At 44.2% G+C, this 16,972-nt stretch overlaps 1 protein-coding gene across 4 annotated transcripts in view; it reads left to right on the top strand.

Moving 5' to 3' along the window:
* The window catches only part of LOC149276033 (teneurin-4-like), a 144,744-nt gene that overhangs the window by 95,766 nt on the left and 32,006 nt on the right, over positions 1-16,972 (top strand). For 2 of the 4 annotated variants that reach the window (XM_089503995.1, XM_089503992.1), the window contains 8 exons: positions 3,742-3,912; positions 6,030-6,244; positions 7,630-7,840; positions 10,630-10,731; positions 11,510-11,704; positions 12,160-12,360; positions 13,997-14,182; positions 16,596-16,622. In XM_089503995.1, the coding sequence (XP_089360121.1) occupies positions 3,742-3,912; positions 6,030-6,244; positions 7,630-7,840; positions 10,630-10,731; positions 11,510-11,704; positions 12,160-12,360; positions 13,997-14,182; positions 16,596-16,622 (1,308 nt within the window). Of the gene's footprint in view, positions 1-3,741; positions 3,919-6,029; positions 6,245-7,629; positions 7,841-10,629; positions 10,732-11,509; positions 11,705-12,159; positions 12,361-13,996; positions 14,183-16,595; positions 16,623-16,972 lie in introns of all 4 variants that reach the window. The other 2 variants (XM_089503991.1, XM_089503994.1) reach the window with 2 other exon arrangements.

The raw sequence follows: 16,972 nt of genomic DNA, 5'->3' as shown, positions 1-16,972 counted from the left end.
ACATTATATGGGGGGGCCGGCTCACTGATTTAACCATACATTATATGGGGGGGGGGGCCGGCTCACTGATTTAACTATACATTATACAGGGGCCGGCTCGCTGATTTAACTATACAGGGGGCCGGTCACTGATTTAAGTATACATTATACAGGGGGCCGGCTCGATGATTTATCTATACATTATCCAGGGGGCCGGTCACTGATTTATCTATACATTATACAGGGGGCGGGCTCGCTGATTTATCTATACATTATACAGGGGGCCGGTCACTGATTTATCTATACGTTATACAGGGGGGGGGGCGGTCACTGATTTATCTATACATTATACAGGGGGGCTGTTGATTATATATGTTTGGCTCGTTTGGCAATACTGGCCGGCAGGAAGCTTTCAGCTCTGTTTCTCACAGGTAAAATGAACGCTCACAGCCAATGAGGCTCCGTTGCATTTAGCGACGCCGCAGTCTATTAGCAATCTTCATTCTGACGCACAAATCATTGCAAATAGGCGAAGGCTCGATAATCATAACCTCTCCGGCGGGCCGTGCGTGAAAACATCGTCCAACCGATATCATCATCGGGAGTAATCTGTGCGAATAACGGCGCCCCGACACATTATAACTTCTACACAGAACTAATATATATATATATAATATATACAGCACTAGGGGGGTATATTACTGTATACAGCGCTGGGGGTTATATTACTGTATACAGCGCTGGGGGTTATATTACTGTATACATGGCTGGGGGGGTTATATTACTGTATACAGCGCGGGGGGTTATATTACTGTATACAGCGCTGGGGGTTATATTACTGTATACAGCGCTGGGGGGTTAATGCTGTAAGCAGCGCTGGGGGGGTTATATTGCTGTATACAGCGCTGGGGGGGTTTATATTACTGTGTACAGCGCTGGGGGTTATATTACTGTATACAGCGCTGGGGGTTATATTACTGTGTACAGCGCTGGGGGGGTATATTACTGTATACAGCGCTGGGGGTTATATTACTGTATACAGCGCTGGGGGGGTTATATTACTGTATACAGCGCTGGGGGGGTTATATTACTGTATACAGTGCTGGGGGGCTGTTGGGGGTCTCGTGGTTCAGTAACCATTCTTGTTGCTGTTGGGTTCCCCCATCCTTTACATGCATGCATTTGTTTTTTTGGTTCTGTGTCAGTCTGTCCAGCGGGGGCCGGTGATGGGTAACCCGAGGCCAAGCTGCGTATCCTCCAGATTTCTGCTGACCGGTGGGAACGGACGGGCGTCTTCTGCACCGTGGACCGCCAGCTGTCTCTTGGTTGAATTCCGTTCCGTTGTTTCCGTCTCCCGGGAGGCGGCCATTGTTTTGGAGCCGCTCACCGGGGCCGCCGCTCGTTTGCTTTTGACTTGTTGCCTTTGTGTGGTTTTTGCTTATGAAGATTCTCCTCTCCGGTTATCTCGCGGTATAAAGAAACGCTCAATGTATCGGCTGAAAAGATGGCGGAGTCTTTGTGTTCCCATCTGTCGGGTCATTTCTGGCCTCCTCCTCCGAGAGTCGGAACTAAAACATAGAAATAATAATAAAATCTCTAAATCTACCAAACGACGAGGAGAAAAGTTACAAGAGACCAGAATCTAACACTAGAGGATCAGAGGCTGAGATGGAACGGAAGGAAGTTTTACTTTACTGAGAGGGTGGTAGATCAGGGGAACAGCCTCCCAGCAGAAATGGTAGAGGGTAATACAGTAGGGGGATTTAAAATGGATGGGATAGGCTTATGGCTCCCAGGGCCGGCTTCTAATCTCCTGTTGTGTCTCTGTGTGTAAATCTTAGAGTTTTATTCTAGTCTGTAAACTTTTTTTCCCTGCTAATTACCCCCAAAAGCAGTTGTTTTCATATGAAATTAATAAACCACAGAGTCCTCGTTCCCCAGTATTTCCGGGGTTGCCCCGTTTTCACCCGATAGAGTCCTGCATTCGTTTCTATTCCGTGGCGAACGTCGAAACCCCCACAAAATAAATCCCGGCGAACCCCCCTGCCAGCCGTCCGAAATAATACAAAATAACTAAGATTAAGGATTTTTGCCTGTTAAGACTTTTCCGCTTTGTACAGAAACTTTAGAATTAATGAGTTCCCCGCAGACTTTTTTTTTTTTTTTTTTTTTTTTTTTTGGCAAATACATCCAAAAAGTGACGTCGGGCTGAAGTGTTTTGAACTTTTTTAAATTTTCCCAACTTCTTTTTCATTTTATTTTCCTGCTTCGCTGTTCCTTTAATGATCTTCTAACGAGCTGTGTGAAGCATTAATACTCTGCAGCGAGGAGGACAAGCACAGGGTGGTAAATAAGTGCAACAGCCTCCCAGCAGAGGTGGTAGAGGGTAATACAGGGAGGTAAATTAAACATGCATGGGATAGACATACGGCTCCTGAATCTAAGGCGAGACCAGCGACTGATTAAGGTTTGAGTCTTTACAGCAGGAGAAACGGGCGACTAGACGGGGGCCGGATGGGGCCGATCTGCTGGCGGGGTCTGGGTTTATATGGGTTTCCCATAACCCGGCGATTCACTGATATCCGTATCGGAATAAAGCGGCCCCTCTGATGCTGCGGGGGCTGCTGCCACTGACAGGGGAAACGGCTTTAAAAAATAAACAGGGTAAATAAACCCCATTATTCTTCTAAATGCCCCACAAATACCCAGCAATAGGGCACAAAGTCACATAACCCCTCTCCGCCATGTATCCACTACCCTCTCAGTACAGTAAAAACGATGATCTTGTTACCTTCCCTGTAAGCGGGGGGGGGGGGGGGGTACTTTGTCGTCGCTCTGTCTCGCCCCTTTCTGGAGGAGTGTTTGGGGTCGGCTGTGTCTCCAGGGGGGAATAAATCTGTTTACGGATTACTCTTCATCTCGGCCCAGTGACCTGAATTACAAAAATAGCAAGTTGTTCGGAGTCAGAATGTTTGTTCTGGTTGATGAGACAAAAGTCCTCACCCTTCGTCAGGCCCTGTATAATGTATAGATAAATCAGGGAGCCGGCCCCTGTATAATGTATAGATAAATCAGCGAGCTGGCCCCCTGTATAATGTATAGATAAATCAGCAAGCTGGCCCCCTGTATAATGTATAGATAAATCAGGGAGCTTGCCCCCTGTATAATGTATAGATAAATCAGCGAGCCGGCCCCCTGTATAATGTATAGATAAATCAGCGAGCCGGCCCCCTGTATAATGTATAGATAAATCAGTGAGCCGGCCCCCTGTATAATGTATAGATAAATCAGTGAGCCGGCCCCCTGTATAATGTATAGTGTATAGTCTGTGAATAAATATAATTGTTATATTTTTGTATATATTTATTAAATAATTTTTTTTTCTCTTTACAATAAAAATTGGGCATTTTAGGTACATCAGGTATTGTCTGTTAATTTCCAAAATGTTGAAGTTGTATAAATCCGCTTCATGTTGGTTCATAGTGAAAAAGTTAGCCCTCGCTGACCTAAAATTGTGTTGTTTTTAAAAAAAAAAATTATATTTATTTAAAATAAATAAATAAATATTTAAACATCGGCGTTTGACAATGCCCGAGCACAGAAACTTATCCAAACCAATTCCTGATTACTCCTCCTTGTGTTAAAGACGGCCGGGCGTTTGATTTTAATTTAACAAAATAAAAAAAAAAATGTATAAAAAGGCTGAAAGTGAAAATTCTGGGAATGTCCCTTAAAGCTGACTGTTCTCCTTGCTCACCGCAGCCATGCACTTCTTCGGCCTGAACTGGCACCTGCAGCCCACGGACGGCCACATGTACGAGATCGCGGAGGACAGAGGCGGCAAGTGGCCGCCGCCGACCGACGTCACGTTCTATCCTTCTGGGGGGACGGGGTTAGAGATCCCGGACAGGAAAGGCAAAGGATCCAGTGAAGGTAACGGTGTATTGCGTGTGTCGTGCTCCCTCTCATCGGTAGTGTCCTGACAACCTTAAAAAAGAATGTTCTAGCCTCAGACCTGTCGAATTATGTCCAATTATCCGAGTCCTGCACCAGTTACATTTTTTTTTTTTTTATATTACTTTCACCTATTTTTATTTTTTTTTACCTTTTTAGCATTCATTAAATTAGATTTTACATTAAATTAGATTTTACATTAAATTAAATCTCATTTGGTTATATTTAACAAAAAGAACTTCCCTGGGTATTTATTTTTATTTTATGTATTTATTTGGTAAATCCACCTATTGATCTCTATGAAACCCCTGTACAGAAGCTAGACCATAAAGAGGCGGGGACAGCGTTTCACTGTGTTTTATTTGGTTATTAAGGGAATTTTAAGAAGTAATATATTTTATGTGACCAAAGCAACATATAAATGTAAAAATCAAATATATTTTATAAGAATTAAAAAAAAAAAAAAAGAATTTAAAAAATAATAATATTAATAATTTAGACGGCTGTAAAGTTTAGAATTTTTATTTGGCGCAGCTGCTTTAATAAACTGTGTGCGGGGTAATTTCTGACACATAATACCCCGGGAGGGCTGACCTGTACGGGCGAGCGGTGCGCGGAATAGAAAGCAGACGTCAAATTTCCTGATCTTATAAATTAGAAAATAATTTGGCTGTCAAAATTAAATGGGCCACCTTCACTAATATTTATGTATTTATTATTAAAATAAAGCAACGTGGGACAGTAAAAAAAAAAATTACTTTTAAAATTGGTTTTGGTGTAACGGCAGTAAATGTATTTAGGATGATTTAATGCCGTGTGTTTTTAAACCTGTAGGGAGATTCCAGGTTCCTATTTTGTAACTTAAAAAAAAAAAAAAAAAAAAAATTGGTTGTTAAATCGCAATAACTTCCCGCTCCCCATTATTTTTATACAAAATTTCTTTAAAAAAATGTCTATTTTTGAGGCCCCTTTAAATCCCAACGGAAAACAATAATCAGAAGCTGTTCCATTTCCAAATTTTCCAGGAAACCCCCCCCCCAAAAACATTTTGATCTTTGATTTAAAAAGAACTGTTTCTGTTCAATATCATTTTATAATTTTTTTTTATCATAATGTACATAACATGGGGGGAGGGGAACCTGACACAGAAAGATTAAAGAAAAAAAAACATATCGGGCTCCGGGAATAAATGAATCGCAGAGGATCCGTCTGAACAAAATGAAACGAGATTAAAAATAAGATTAAAACGAGGGCTATTATTGGAAAGGTGATCGTTATCCCTTATTAAGGGGCCGCCATTGTGTCGCTATCTAAATAGAAATCTCTCGCGGGGCTTTATTTGCCCAGAACCTTTTGTTTTTGGCGTGAAAAATGAGCCAAGACGCGGTGGGTTAAAAGGACAGAAATAACAGGAAAATGAGGTCGTAGGCATTTAAAGGGACAGTAATCTGGGAATGAGGGAATATTCGGTGTGCGCTTTATTACCCCTCCCTACAAGATCCCAGCAGTCACACGGTCCCCCCAGTTAGTGCGACCCAGTCCTTCTATCGCACACAGAATGCAGTAAGATAAAACCATGTTTGGTTTTCTCTTAAAGGAACGGTACAGTGCAAAAAAATGTGAAGTTTTGATAAAATACCGAAGCCCCTCTGTTTCGTACCTCAGTGTTCTTCGGCCTGCTAAATAACTGTATCAGGACATTGCGGTAAAGGATAGAATGGCTGAGCCTCTATCCCTTAGAGAACCAACCCGCTCCCCACTCTCCAGCAAGATAAAGTCCTGATAGCTCGTGGTATCCTTCTCTCCCATTACTGCCCTCCCTGCATTGAGCGTGATGTATAAATCATGATACAGGGCCGGCGGCCAGCAACATGTACAAATTAGAGGTTTCCTGGGGGAAAATGGCCGAAATAGTCTCGCTGTATTTCATGATAGGCAGTTTTTATTTAATGCAAGAATTTTCCTAGATTCTGAAAAAAAAGGTGTCGGAATTCCCACTGTCAGCTGCCTGAACTGATTCTATAATCCGCTTTGATGATGGCATAGAGTGCCGGGTGTCCGGCTAACGGCTAACGAACCGTGTCTGTGTCCTGCAGGAAAGCCCAGCAGCCTCTTCCCCGACGACAGCTTTATTGACTCCGGAGAGCTGGACGTCGGCAGAAGGGCCACTCAGAAGATCCCCCCTGGCATATTCTGGAGGTCTCAGGTCTTCATAGATCATCCGGTACACATCAAATTCAACATCTCCTTGGGGAAAGCAGCCCTTGTGGGTATATACGGCAGGAGAGGCCTCCCCCCATCATACACCCAGGTAACAGACTTATTGTTAAGGGTTAATTTTCATGGTTTCCATGGATTCATAGTTATGAAGGTTCTGGAGCAAAGTTCTAAAAGAGCCCTTACTGCTATAGCAACCAATACAATGTTCCAATCAGCAGGGCCATTCCAATGGTTACTATGGTGATAGGACCACTTTCAGAATTCTGAAAGTGACATGGTTCCAGCCCAAAACTTATGTTTAGATGGGAGGGTCAGAGACTTTCATGAATAGCTGCCAACAGCCCTGAGAACTGGACCTCTATCGCCGACAGCGACCTACTTCCCGGTAGCTGCTCATGCGGCAAAGGATAAAAGGGGGAGGTCCGGTGGTGACATCACAGCTTACAGCCACGCCCACATACTACAGGTAGGCCCGCTGGTGGCGCCGTTATCCATCAGGTGTCTGGGGAAAAATAAAAAAAATTATAATTTCATATGCCATTAGCTCTTTTCTGCTAATATTTTTAGTAATTTATTGAAAAATATTTGAAGTTGTTAATAGAATAAAAACACATTTCTGAAAGTATTTTGCGTTTGTTCTGTTTTTCTGCTGCTGAGGTTTGCTTCTTGTGTAAAAAAAAAAAATAAGTCCCCAAAATGCATCATACTGCGCAAATGCCAGATGCCCGTTTTTAGCCTTTTTCTTTATTCTTGACATTTTTTTCCATTTAAATAAATCTTTTCCACGAATTTCCTTATTTCAAAAGCTTTTCTATAAACTTCTTTATTTCAGAAGCTTTTCCAAATAAGAGTATTTTTTTTTCTCAAAAACTGTTGCTATGGAAATGGCAAACTGGCGATATCGGAGTCACCTTGTAAGATTTCAGGTCCAACCACTTTAAAATATTTATTTGTCTTGAAGAAACCCAAATTGTGTTTCTCTTAAAGGGACATATTTCATATATACGGTATATATATTTTTGGAGGAAAAAATATATTGTAGAAAAATACTGAAATACAGCTCTAAAATGATTTCTCAATAATAATAATATTTCACAAAATAATATAGCATTATTTCACAATATAATATTTATTACGGTTTTTCACAAAATATATTATTGTTAGTATTATTTATTAAATATAAATACATTATATATTTTTATTATATATATGTGTGTGTGTGTGTATATGTATATATAATATATATATATATATATATATTATAATGGTTTTAGGTCCTAAAGAGGAACATGAAAGAATATAGGACCCTGTTATGTGTAACACTTTTTTTTTTTTTCTACCCATAACGATCCTTTAAAATTTATATAAAAATACAGCCTAATTTATGGTAAAATGCACCGTTTTCCTTATGAAAATTATCAAAATGCTGCTTGTTGTTAGAGTTGAAGTTTTAAGAGACTTCTTTTTCCCCCCCAGTTTGATTTTGTGGAATTGTTGGATGGAAGGCGTCTCCTCTCGCAGGAAGCTCGAGGCTTGGAAGGTCCTCAAAGGCTCCACCGAGGCGTAGTGCCCCTGACGACCCACGAGACGGGCTTCATCCAGTACTTGGACTCTGGGATCTGGCACCTGGCGTTCTACAACGATGGCAAGGAGACGGAGACCGTGTCCTTCCTCACCACGACCATCGGTAAGGAACCTGCTCGGGGAAGCTGAAGTGTCTAAGTTTGGTCTGGAAGGAGAGCAGAAGCTCAGAACTTTGAGACCCTTCAGCGGAATGTTGATGAGCGGACGTTCCGAGTCTTACGAGTGCTAACGGGAATTCGGACCCAACCGTTTGTTACATTGTATCGCTATACGTTCCTCTACGGAAGGAGAAGTCTTCTGCTCCTGTGACCGAGGAACTAATTTACGGCTATTAGCCCAAAGGGGCTAAAGTCTTGGTAACCCCTTCCCCCGAACAATCAGATAATCCTCATCCCCTCGTCTGTCCCCGCGTATCAGCGCTGGTCCTGGGCGTACCTTTAAGAATGAATAAAGAGAGAGGGAATTACCGAAGGAATTTATTGGCTATGAATGGAATCCGTAAAGTCCTAATTCCTTTGCTCTGATCCGGCGTGTGTGAATGGCGGAAGTCGAATGAATGATGTAACGGGTGCTGTTGAAGATGATGAGCAGCAAAGTCCTGAGACATTTTATAGATAACAATAAGATTCTCTAGAAGGATCGATGAAACAGAGGAGACGCGTTGTACAGCGCCGCGGAATATGGTGGCGCTATATAAATCCAATAAGTGATGATATCGCGCTGAAATTAAAAATTGGCTTTCAGGGAGCGGAAGATGGCAAAATACTTATTTAAAGGTGCTGTTCCACCTATCCTTTGTTCAGAATTTATGCTGGAAGTGCTTAATTGTCATGTGACACAATCACAGACACGGATCGGCTGATGCCATAAAAAAGTGGAGTTGTGTCTGGGCAACCAGTTTATTTTAATGGAAGGGAAGGGAATTTTACTTTACAGAGAGTGTGGTAAAAAAACGTAACAGCCTCCCAGCAGAAGTGGTAGAGGGTAATACAGTGAGGGTATGAAACATGCATGGGATAGACATACGGCTCCTGAATCTAAGACGAGACCAACGACTGACTGTGAGCGGATTAGACGTCTCTCTTTCGGTGGCACTTAATCTTTAACCCCTCGTATACGTGGCCGTCTGCCAGTCCTCGGCGTGCGATGAGGAGCCCGCTGTGTGATGGGAGTTGATGTTAATGGGTAATGGAGGCAGCGATGAGGTCAGCGAGCATCTGTGGGTCCCGGGAATGATGCGACGGAGACCCCGCGCCGCTGCCTGTCACGGCCGGGATGCTCGCGCTGTCACACCTGTCACTTTTTGTCTCGTTCATATCTGCGGCTGGCGGCAGCGACGTTCAGCCTCCCTCCGGCCGCGGGGGTCTCCTGCACCCAGCCACGGGGGGCTTAGAGGACCCCAACTGTAAGGAAACAGACTTTAACCCTTTCCAGAGAGAGAGAGTGGCAGCAATGAAACCCAGTTCCACTTGCCCCGCAGCATTGGAAGCATCAGTCCCGGCCCTGCTGAACACCCCCGGAAATCAGTCTTTCATCGTGAAAAGTCTTGGCCCAGATCACCTAAACGGCACGTGGCTCAAAAGTAGACCCCGCTTGGCTGTGGTCGTTCATTCTTCGGCCGTGTTTCCCTTGGGGAGGAAAAAAAAGGATATTTATACCCAGAAGATTAAAAGACTGTATATCATGCCGCTTCATTGGGAAGATTTATTATCTGTGTCACCTCGGCTGGCTGGCGGATTTTGGCATCGTGTCCATTTCATCGGGCCGCTTGCCGATTTTTTTTTTTTTTTATTTTTTTTTTATTTTTTTTTTTATCTAAGGTCCGATTACAGCGTTATTTGGGGCTGTATACATTATATAAATGTGGTGCTTAGTCAGTAGAATGACAGTAATTGTACGATTTCTCACGTGCTGCGCCGCTGATTGGAATTTTTTTTGTTTTTTTTTTTTAATAGTTTTTGTGTATTTTTAACTCATTTTTTTGTGAGTAGAATGAATTCTGTTCGGCTCGGTGTGATGGGAGTGGCGATTCACGGTGCCGTCTGTCCCATTTTATTAAAGATCGGATTGGAATTGTTGGGCCTGAGCGCCGGTGCTGGCGGTAACCCGGTGGGCGGCCGGCCGGCGCGGCTCCCGATGTTTGTTTATTCGCTCGCGGCGTTCCCGCCTGAAATGACTCAGAAATTGAAATTTTTGGTTCAGGTGAAAATTGAAAAAATAAAGCTCTTTGCGGGGGTCTCATTTTTTTTCCCACTTTTTTTTCCCCATCAGCTTTTTTTATTATTTTTTTTGAGCTTTGGCTTAGAGTGATGGGAGTTGCACACGGGAAGCATCCTATTCAACCACCTCTTGAGAAGTGTCACCGCTCTACTATGAGCCCGCAGCTGCTGGGAAATGTTGACACATCCAGCGGTGATCCGGGGGTCTCGGGGGGGGGGGGGGGGGGGTCTGGTGAGCGTCACCGGAGCCTGGAGGGCTTAAAAAAAAAAAACCAAAACCTTAAATTACCCCGTAGGATAACGGATTTTGTGAAATTTTTTTCCCCGTTAAAACCGAGACTTTCAGGTTATTCCGGGACACTTCGATCGTATGATAAGTCTTCGTGACCCCGAGAATCTGCTCATAATTATTATGGGGAGGAAAATTCCTGGGAATTTAGCAATTTTTACTGTTAACAAATGTAAGTTTTTGTTTAACGGGACTTCTGGGGTGTAATGTATTTAATGTAAACTCCGTGCTGCCCTCGCTACGTTTTGTGGGATAGACGTACTGCTCCTGAATCTTGATAAGAGGAGCAGCCTCCCGGCAGAGGTGGTAGAGGGTATTAAGCATGCACGGGCCAGACGTATGATTGAGGTTTCAGGAATAAGTCTTTGTGTTTCTTTTCTCCAGAATCGGTGGACGATTGCCCCAGTAACTGCTACGGCAACGGCGAATGCGTGTCCGGGAACTGCCACTGCTTCCTGGGCTTCCTCGGGCCGGACTGCGGGAGAGGTCGGGAAACTTCGTGCAAATCAATTTACTAAAACATCCTAATATTCAGAATTAATAATAATAATAATGAAAACTTTCATAAATCACCCCAGAAAATCCCCCCTCCCCCCACCATCTTTTTCTGAAATGGTAGCCGGTTTTATTATTTTATTTAAATATATTCTCTGGGTTTTTTTTTGCTGGATATACCCTGAATGTATTGCCCCGACGCGCCCGGATATACCCTGAATGTATTGCCCCGACGCGCCCGGATATACCCTGAATGTATTGCCCCGACGCGCCCGGATATACCCTGAATGTATTGCCCCGACGCGCCCGGATATACCCTGAATGTATTGCCCCGACGCGCCCTGAATGTATTGCCCCGACGCGCCCTGAATGTATTGCCCCGACGCACCCTGAATGTATTGCCCCGACGCACCCTGAATGTATTGCCCGGATATACCCTGAATGTATTGCCCGGATATACCCTGAATGTATTGCCCGGATATACCCTGAATGTATTGCCCGGATATACCCTGAATGTATTGCCCGGATATACCCTGAATGTATTGCCCGGATATACCCTGAATGTATTGCCCGGATATACCCTGAATGTATTGCCCCAGCCGCCCCTCCCGGGGTGTAAAAACATTCCACGTTTCGGCAAAGATCTAAAAATGTTTTTCCTCCAATAAAATTCTCTGCGGAATGTCGGTGATTCCCGTCCGCAAAACTCCTCGGGACTCTTACTTCACTGTAAGAGTGAACCGTTTGTTTGTTTTTCCTCCCCGTGCAGCGTCCTGCCCCGTGTTGTGCAGCGGGAACGGGCAGTACATGAAAGGGCGCTGCTTGTGCCACAGCGGCTGGAAAGGCGTGGAGTGCGACGTTCCCACCAGCCAGTGCATCGACACGGAGTGCAGCAGCCACGGAACCTGCATTATGGGGACCTGCATCTGTAACCCGGGGTACAAAGGAGAAAACTGCGAGGAAGGTAACGCACAAATAAACCCCCCCACGGATAACTGCCTCTACCACTTCTGCTGGAAGGCGACTCCATGTGTTCACAGGCTGTAGTAGATTGTATAGGGAGGGAGTTAATCACGCACAGGGAATAATATACTAATATATAGCCCCGATCCACCATGCCTGGGCAACCAGTTTATTTCAATGGAATGGCATTTTACTTTTACTGAGAGAGTGGTAGATAGGTGGAACAGTCTCCCAGCAGAAGTGGTAGAGGGTAATACAGTGAGGGTATTAAACATGCGTGGGATAGACATCCAGCTCCTGAATCTAAGACGAGACCAACGACTGGTTAAGGTTTGAGTCTTTACAGCAGGAGAAGCGTGGCAGGCTAGACGGGGGCCGGATGGGGCCGGTTGGTTCTGGGTTTCTGTGCCGAAGCCTCCTTACACTGGAGCTGAGTTTAGGCCTTTCTGTTTTCAGTGGACTGCATGGACCCTACGTGTTCCAGCCGTGGCGTTTGTGTGCAAGGCGTGTGCCACTGTGCGGTGGGGTGGGGAGGAACAAGCTGCGAGAACCCGAGGGCCACCTGCTTAGACCAGTGCTCTGGACACGGCACCTTCCAGGCCGAGACCGGCGTCTGCAGCTGCGACCCCAACTGGAGCGGACATGACTGCTCTGTCGGTAAGAGGCGCCCGTTCTTTCCAACTCTCAGTATAATGTATTCATGTATAAACACCCATCACCCTCAGCCACATATGCTGCGCTGTATACAGTAATATAACCCCTCAAACCCCACACTGAGCTGATGCTTTATGGCGATGTAATACAGCACCGGGGGGTATATAAGGAGATGTATAAAACTGTTATGAAAAATATTGACGTCACATCATGACAGTCCGATACAAATGGTCCAATCAGGAAGGACATTCCATTGGCTGCTGCATGACTTACCCTAATTTGATATTTTTTTGTTAATTTAGTGAAAATTTATATTTTTGGCCGTAAATTCTTTGGAAGGTCTGTCTGTCGGGTTTAAGTAGAACTTACTGAGCAGATGGTCAGCGATGTCAGCGGGGAGGAAAAACTCCTCTCCGCCGTTGGGCAGCATCTGTTTCCTGCTTTTACAGAATGACGAGAAATGGAGTTCGAGCAGCCACTGAGTGGCCTCGGCGATTGACTTGAGGGGTAGTGGACGCGTGATTCCACCAAACAAACGAGTTTCGCATTTGTGCCATCAATAAGACAAATTAAATTCTTCCCGAGGGACAAACGCCGACCCAGTTCGAGCATTTTTTTTAAAACTTGACTTCACCTAAAGAAGAGACCACTGAGGTTCCGATAGCCAGTCAAAGTTATCAACTTCAACTAAAGAGCCAAAGCTGACTTTTCTGTTTCCAAAATTCCTATTTAAATTATCCCTGCCCCCTCCAAAAAAATGTGAAATTGCAGAACCAACCCTAATTTTTTTTTTTTTTTTAATTTGTGGCTTTTAGTAGAAATTTTTTATTTTTGTTTTAGTTTTTTAAATTGTAATAAATTTCCTGCCAAATTTTTTGTTTAATTTTCTTTAAAAGCATGGCGGAGCTTGGTTTAATTTAACGCCTTCATAGAGGTTTTTTTTTTATTTTTAATAAAAAAATAAATAAATACTATTTTCTATACTGAGGCTCAAGAAATCAAATGAGCGAAACGCAGCGGGAATTAAGAATTATCCGGCTTGGTAACAAAGTCCTTTTCTCCTTCATTGTCTTCACACTCAGCCGGTTTTTAATGAAATTTGACTTCTGAGACATTCTTGCGAGGAGATCTCTACCCCCCCCCCCCACAGCTGGAGAGTAAGTAGGGGAACCAGTCAAGGGAGACCTCAACAGTCTCAAGTCAGCCGGCTCCCCCACCTTTTCCTAATCTTTGGAGAGGCTTATTGTGGCAGGGGTTAGTTCTGTGCGAGCTGCCACGGCTGAGGGTGAAAGCTGTTGGCGTGCGGCCCCTTCTATTTTTTGCTGTATTAAGGCGTGTGTGTGTGATGTCACGGTCGGCATGCGCGGCCGCCGCAGATCTCGCCCCGAGGGTTAAGAGAAGGGCGACTGAGATGGGAAAGAGAGAGACGGAGGAGAGAAACGTTTAAATACATAAAGGGATTTAACGAACAGGAGGGAAGTGTTACTTTACTGAGAGGGTGGTAGATATGTGGAACAGCCTCCCAGCAGAAGTGGTGGAGGGTAATACAGTGAGGGTATTAAACATGCATGGGATAGACATACGGCTCATGAGATTAAGGTCTGTCTCTTAACGGTTATCCCTGTTTTCTCCCCCACAGAGATCTGCGCGGCAGACTGCGGCGGGCACGGCGCGTGTATCGGAGGAAGCTGCCGGTGTGACGACGGCTGGATGGGCGTGGCTTGCGATCAGAGGGCGTGTCACCCTCGCTGTAACGAGCACGGCACGTGCCGGGACGGGAAGTGCGAGTGCAGCCCCGGCTGGAACGGAGAGCACTGCACCATCGGTAGGGCGAGCGAAAGCCAGAACAAAGTCTCGATTTCCACGCCCGGGAGAGAGGCGATTGTTTTAAATAAGTGTCTGTCCCGCCTGAGCATGCGCAGCCCGTCCTCGCTTCTCATCTCTCACAATGTCAACGTTCTGTGCGGGGACCAAAAATGTCCTTTCATTAGGGGTCTCGGGGGGAATAACAATTTTCTGTACATTTTACGAAACTCCAAAAAACTAATAACCAATCATAATGTCCCTTACATGTCATTTTTTAGGGGGTCTGTCTTGCTGTCGACCCCCCCCCCCATATAATTCCTTCTTCTATTATTCCGTCTCTGTTAATATTCATTTTTTATATCGTTTTATGAATTTTGGTGCATTTTGTTTTGTTTCACCGGATGAATTTTGGGTTTATAAATTAGGAAATTCAATATATTCAGAGCAGAGCCGGGTCATTTTGTAATTTTGGGGCTGAAGGGAGAATTCTGCAGCAGTCACCGATTTGGTCCCCGACTAGAATCTGAAAATAGTTTATTTTTCTAGAATTTCTCTTTATTGTTATTAGTTATTATCAGTTATTTATTTATCCATTGAAGGGATTGGTTGAATATTTTTTGGAGGGACAGAAGAAAGAGAATAGAAAGCATTACCTGATGATAATAATATGGACCGGAAACCTGATCTATATATACGGGGGTCCATGATCAGTATATGGGGGGTCTGTATACTGAAGAAATATGTAACTAAACGCAGCTCTCAGATCTTCCTGAATAACAGAGCAACGCCAGGGGGCAAAATAGGCAGAAGGACCCGGGGGGGGGCGGGTAAAAGCAACTCATAGAAGCATAAACTGAATAGAGGAGCGAATTCCTTCGGCACATAAAAGGACAGAAAGAATAATCCGGGATGTCTGTCTTCAGGGGTCCGTCTCTGGAATTATCCCTGGAAAGCCTCTGAAATCTAACGTTTAAATTATGTTAAAAAAAAAAAAAAAAAAATTCACGCAGTGCTTAAAAATGATGTCATCAAAATGACGTCATGTGACTATTGTGATGAAACGATTGAAGTTCTCTTTCTATGTCGGATGGAGCATTTTCATGGCGCTTCCGTTACTTCGGATACATTGTTGTACATGTTGTACAAAGTGACTGCTGCAACGTTCTAAACATTCTATTGCTATAGCAACCGGCGGACTGGTCCAATCCGCTGGGACATTCAGACGGTTACTATGGCGATAGGACAACTTTGGAAACCTTGCATCTCGGTAACTCTTTTGCCGCTGATTCATATAAACTAACGTGGGGCAGAATAGGGCTGTTAAGGATGCCCCTTAACCCTGCGAGTGCCAGAGGGAGCTTTAGTTATATATTAATGTATTTTTGGGGGGTTTCAATGTTCTGTATAATTCGCTCTTAGAATGTTGTCGTACGTGACAGCTTCCCTGATTATTTTCATTGAAGGTTATCCTACTTATAAGATCTCTTAGACCCACCCCCGCCCTTCCCCCACCCCAGGGTGCAGCGCGTTCCTAAATCTCACAAACATTGCGACCTTGTAAACGTTATTACGGAACGAATCGGCTCGATAAACTTATTGAGTATAAAAACAGTTCAGCAAAGTAATAAATGAAAGGACATTGGCTCTGGGGGGGTATTAAGCATGGTGGGAAGCCCCCCTGCCCTTGTGTTCCATGCATGGCGGGAAGCACCCCCCCTCCTCCTTGTGTTCCCTGCATGGCGGACCCTTATTTCTGTTCTTTGTGTTTCATTGTTTTGTCTGCTTCACCAATTGGGGCGGAAAAAGCCTTTAATGTCCCATCTCTGCTCAGCTTAATGTATTCATAAAGCTTCCGCGGGAGAAAAAAACGTAATTAAAAGTGGATTTTTACCAGCTGACGTCCGAGGCCGCTCTTCACCCGTAACCTGGCCTGACGGTGTTCTATGTAGCGCCACCGTATGCCGTAGCGTCGTCTGCACCGTACAGCGATTCCCAATCTTAGAAATCCCTTCTGTCTTTCGCTGATACAAACTTTTAGAAATATTCTATTTGAGAATGGCTCGGTCTTAATTACCCAGCTGGACTCACGAATGCCAGTTTACTTTTTTTTTTTGTAAATGAACTATTTTTCAAATTTTAATGAATCCTTTTCTATTATAAAAATATACGTAAAAAGACCAAAGTGGAGTCTTTTCCCCCATTTTTCTTCTAAGATCCAGCAGATTGGTAACGTTGTGCTGCAGGGTGGGTGAGAGTTGGGGAATAGCGGGTGTGCTGTGTGCCGCGCATGCTCTGTGTCCCCTGCCTGCGGCGAGGTGTATCGCATTAATTGGCTCCTTTTCTCCTTTTGTGCCTCGTAGCCCCTGCGCGGCCGGCTAACACCCAGCACTTTACCAACCCCACCTTAAATGTCCTGTCTTTTGTTCCCCAAGCTCACTATCTGGATAAGGTAGTGAAAGGTACTGTATGGAGTCTCTCCTTCCTTTTATTCTCCTCTTTATTACTCTCCCCACCTCCATGTTCTGTGCGTTGTGTGACCCCCCCCATCCGCGCTCCTCACGCTAATCACCGAATTCAGGGTTTTCTCTTACATTTTACGTTTGCTGGGGTTTTTTTTTTTTTTTTTTTCAACCATTTACTGTTGGACGTTAATCTTTGGCAGAGAATGGTTTAAAGGGACGATAAAGGCAGCCCGGGGGGGTGTGTGTGTGTGTAAAATATTCCCCCCTAAAGGGAATCTCCCATCTTTTATCATCTTAGTATCAGAAGAAAAAAAAAGTGGGTTTTTTTTTTTTTTTTTTCTTTTTTA

The sequence above is a fragment of the Sceloporus occidentalis genome, unplaced genomic scaffold, assembly GCF_023333645.1.
Source record: "Sceloporus occidentalis isolate IW3139 unplaced genomic scaffold, rSceOcc1.0.p SCAF_250, whole genome shotgun sequence".
In the NCBI taxonomy this organism is placed as follows: Eukaryota; Metazoa; Chordata; class Lepidosauria; order Squamata; family Phrynosomatidae; genus Sceloporus; species Sceloporus occidentalis.
This window is presented reverse-complemented; position numbering and strand designations above follow the sequence as displayed.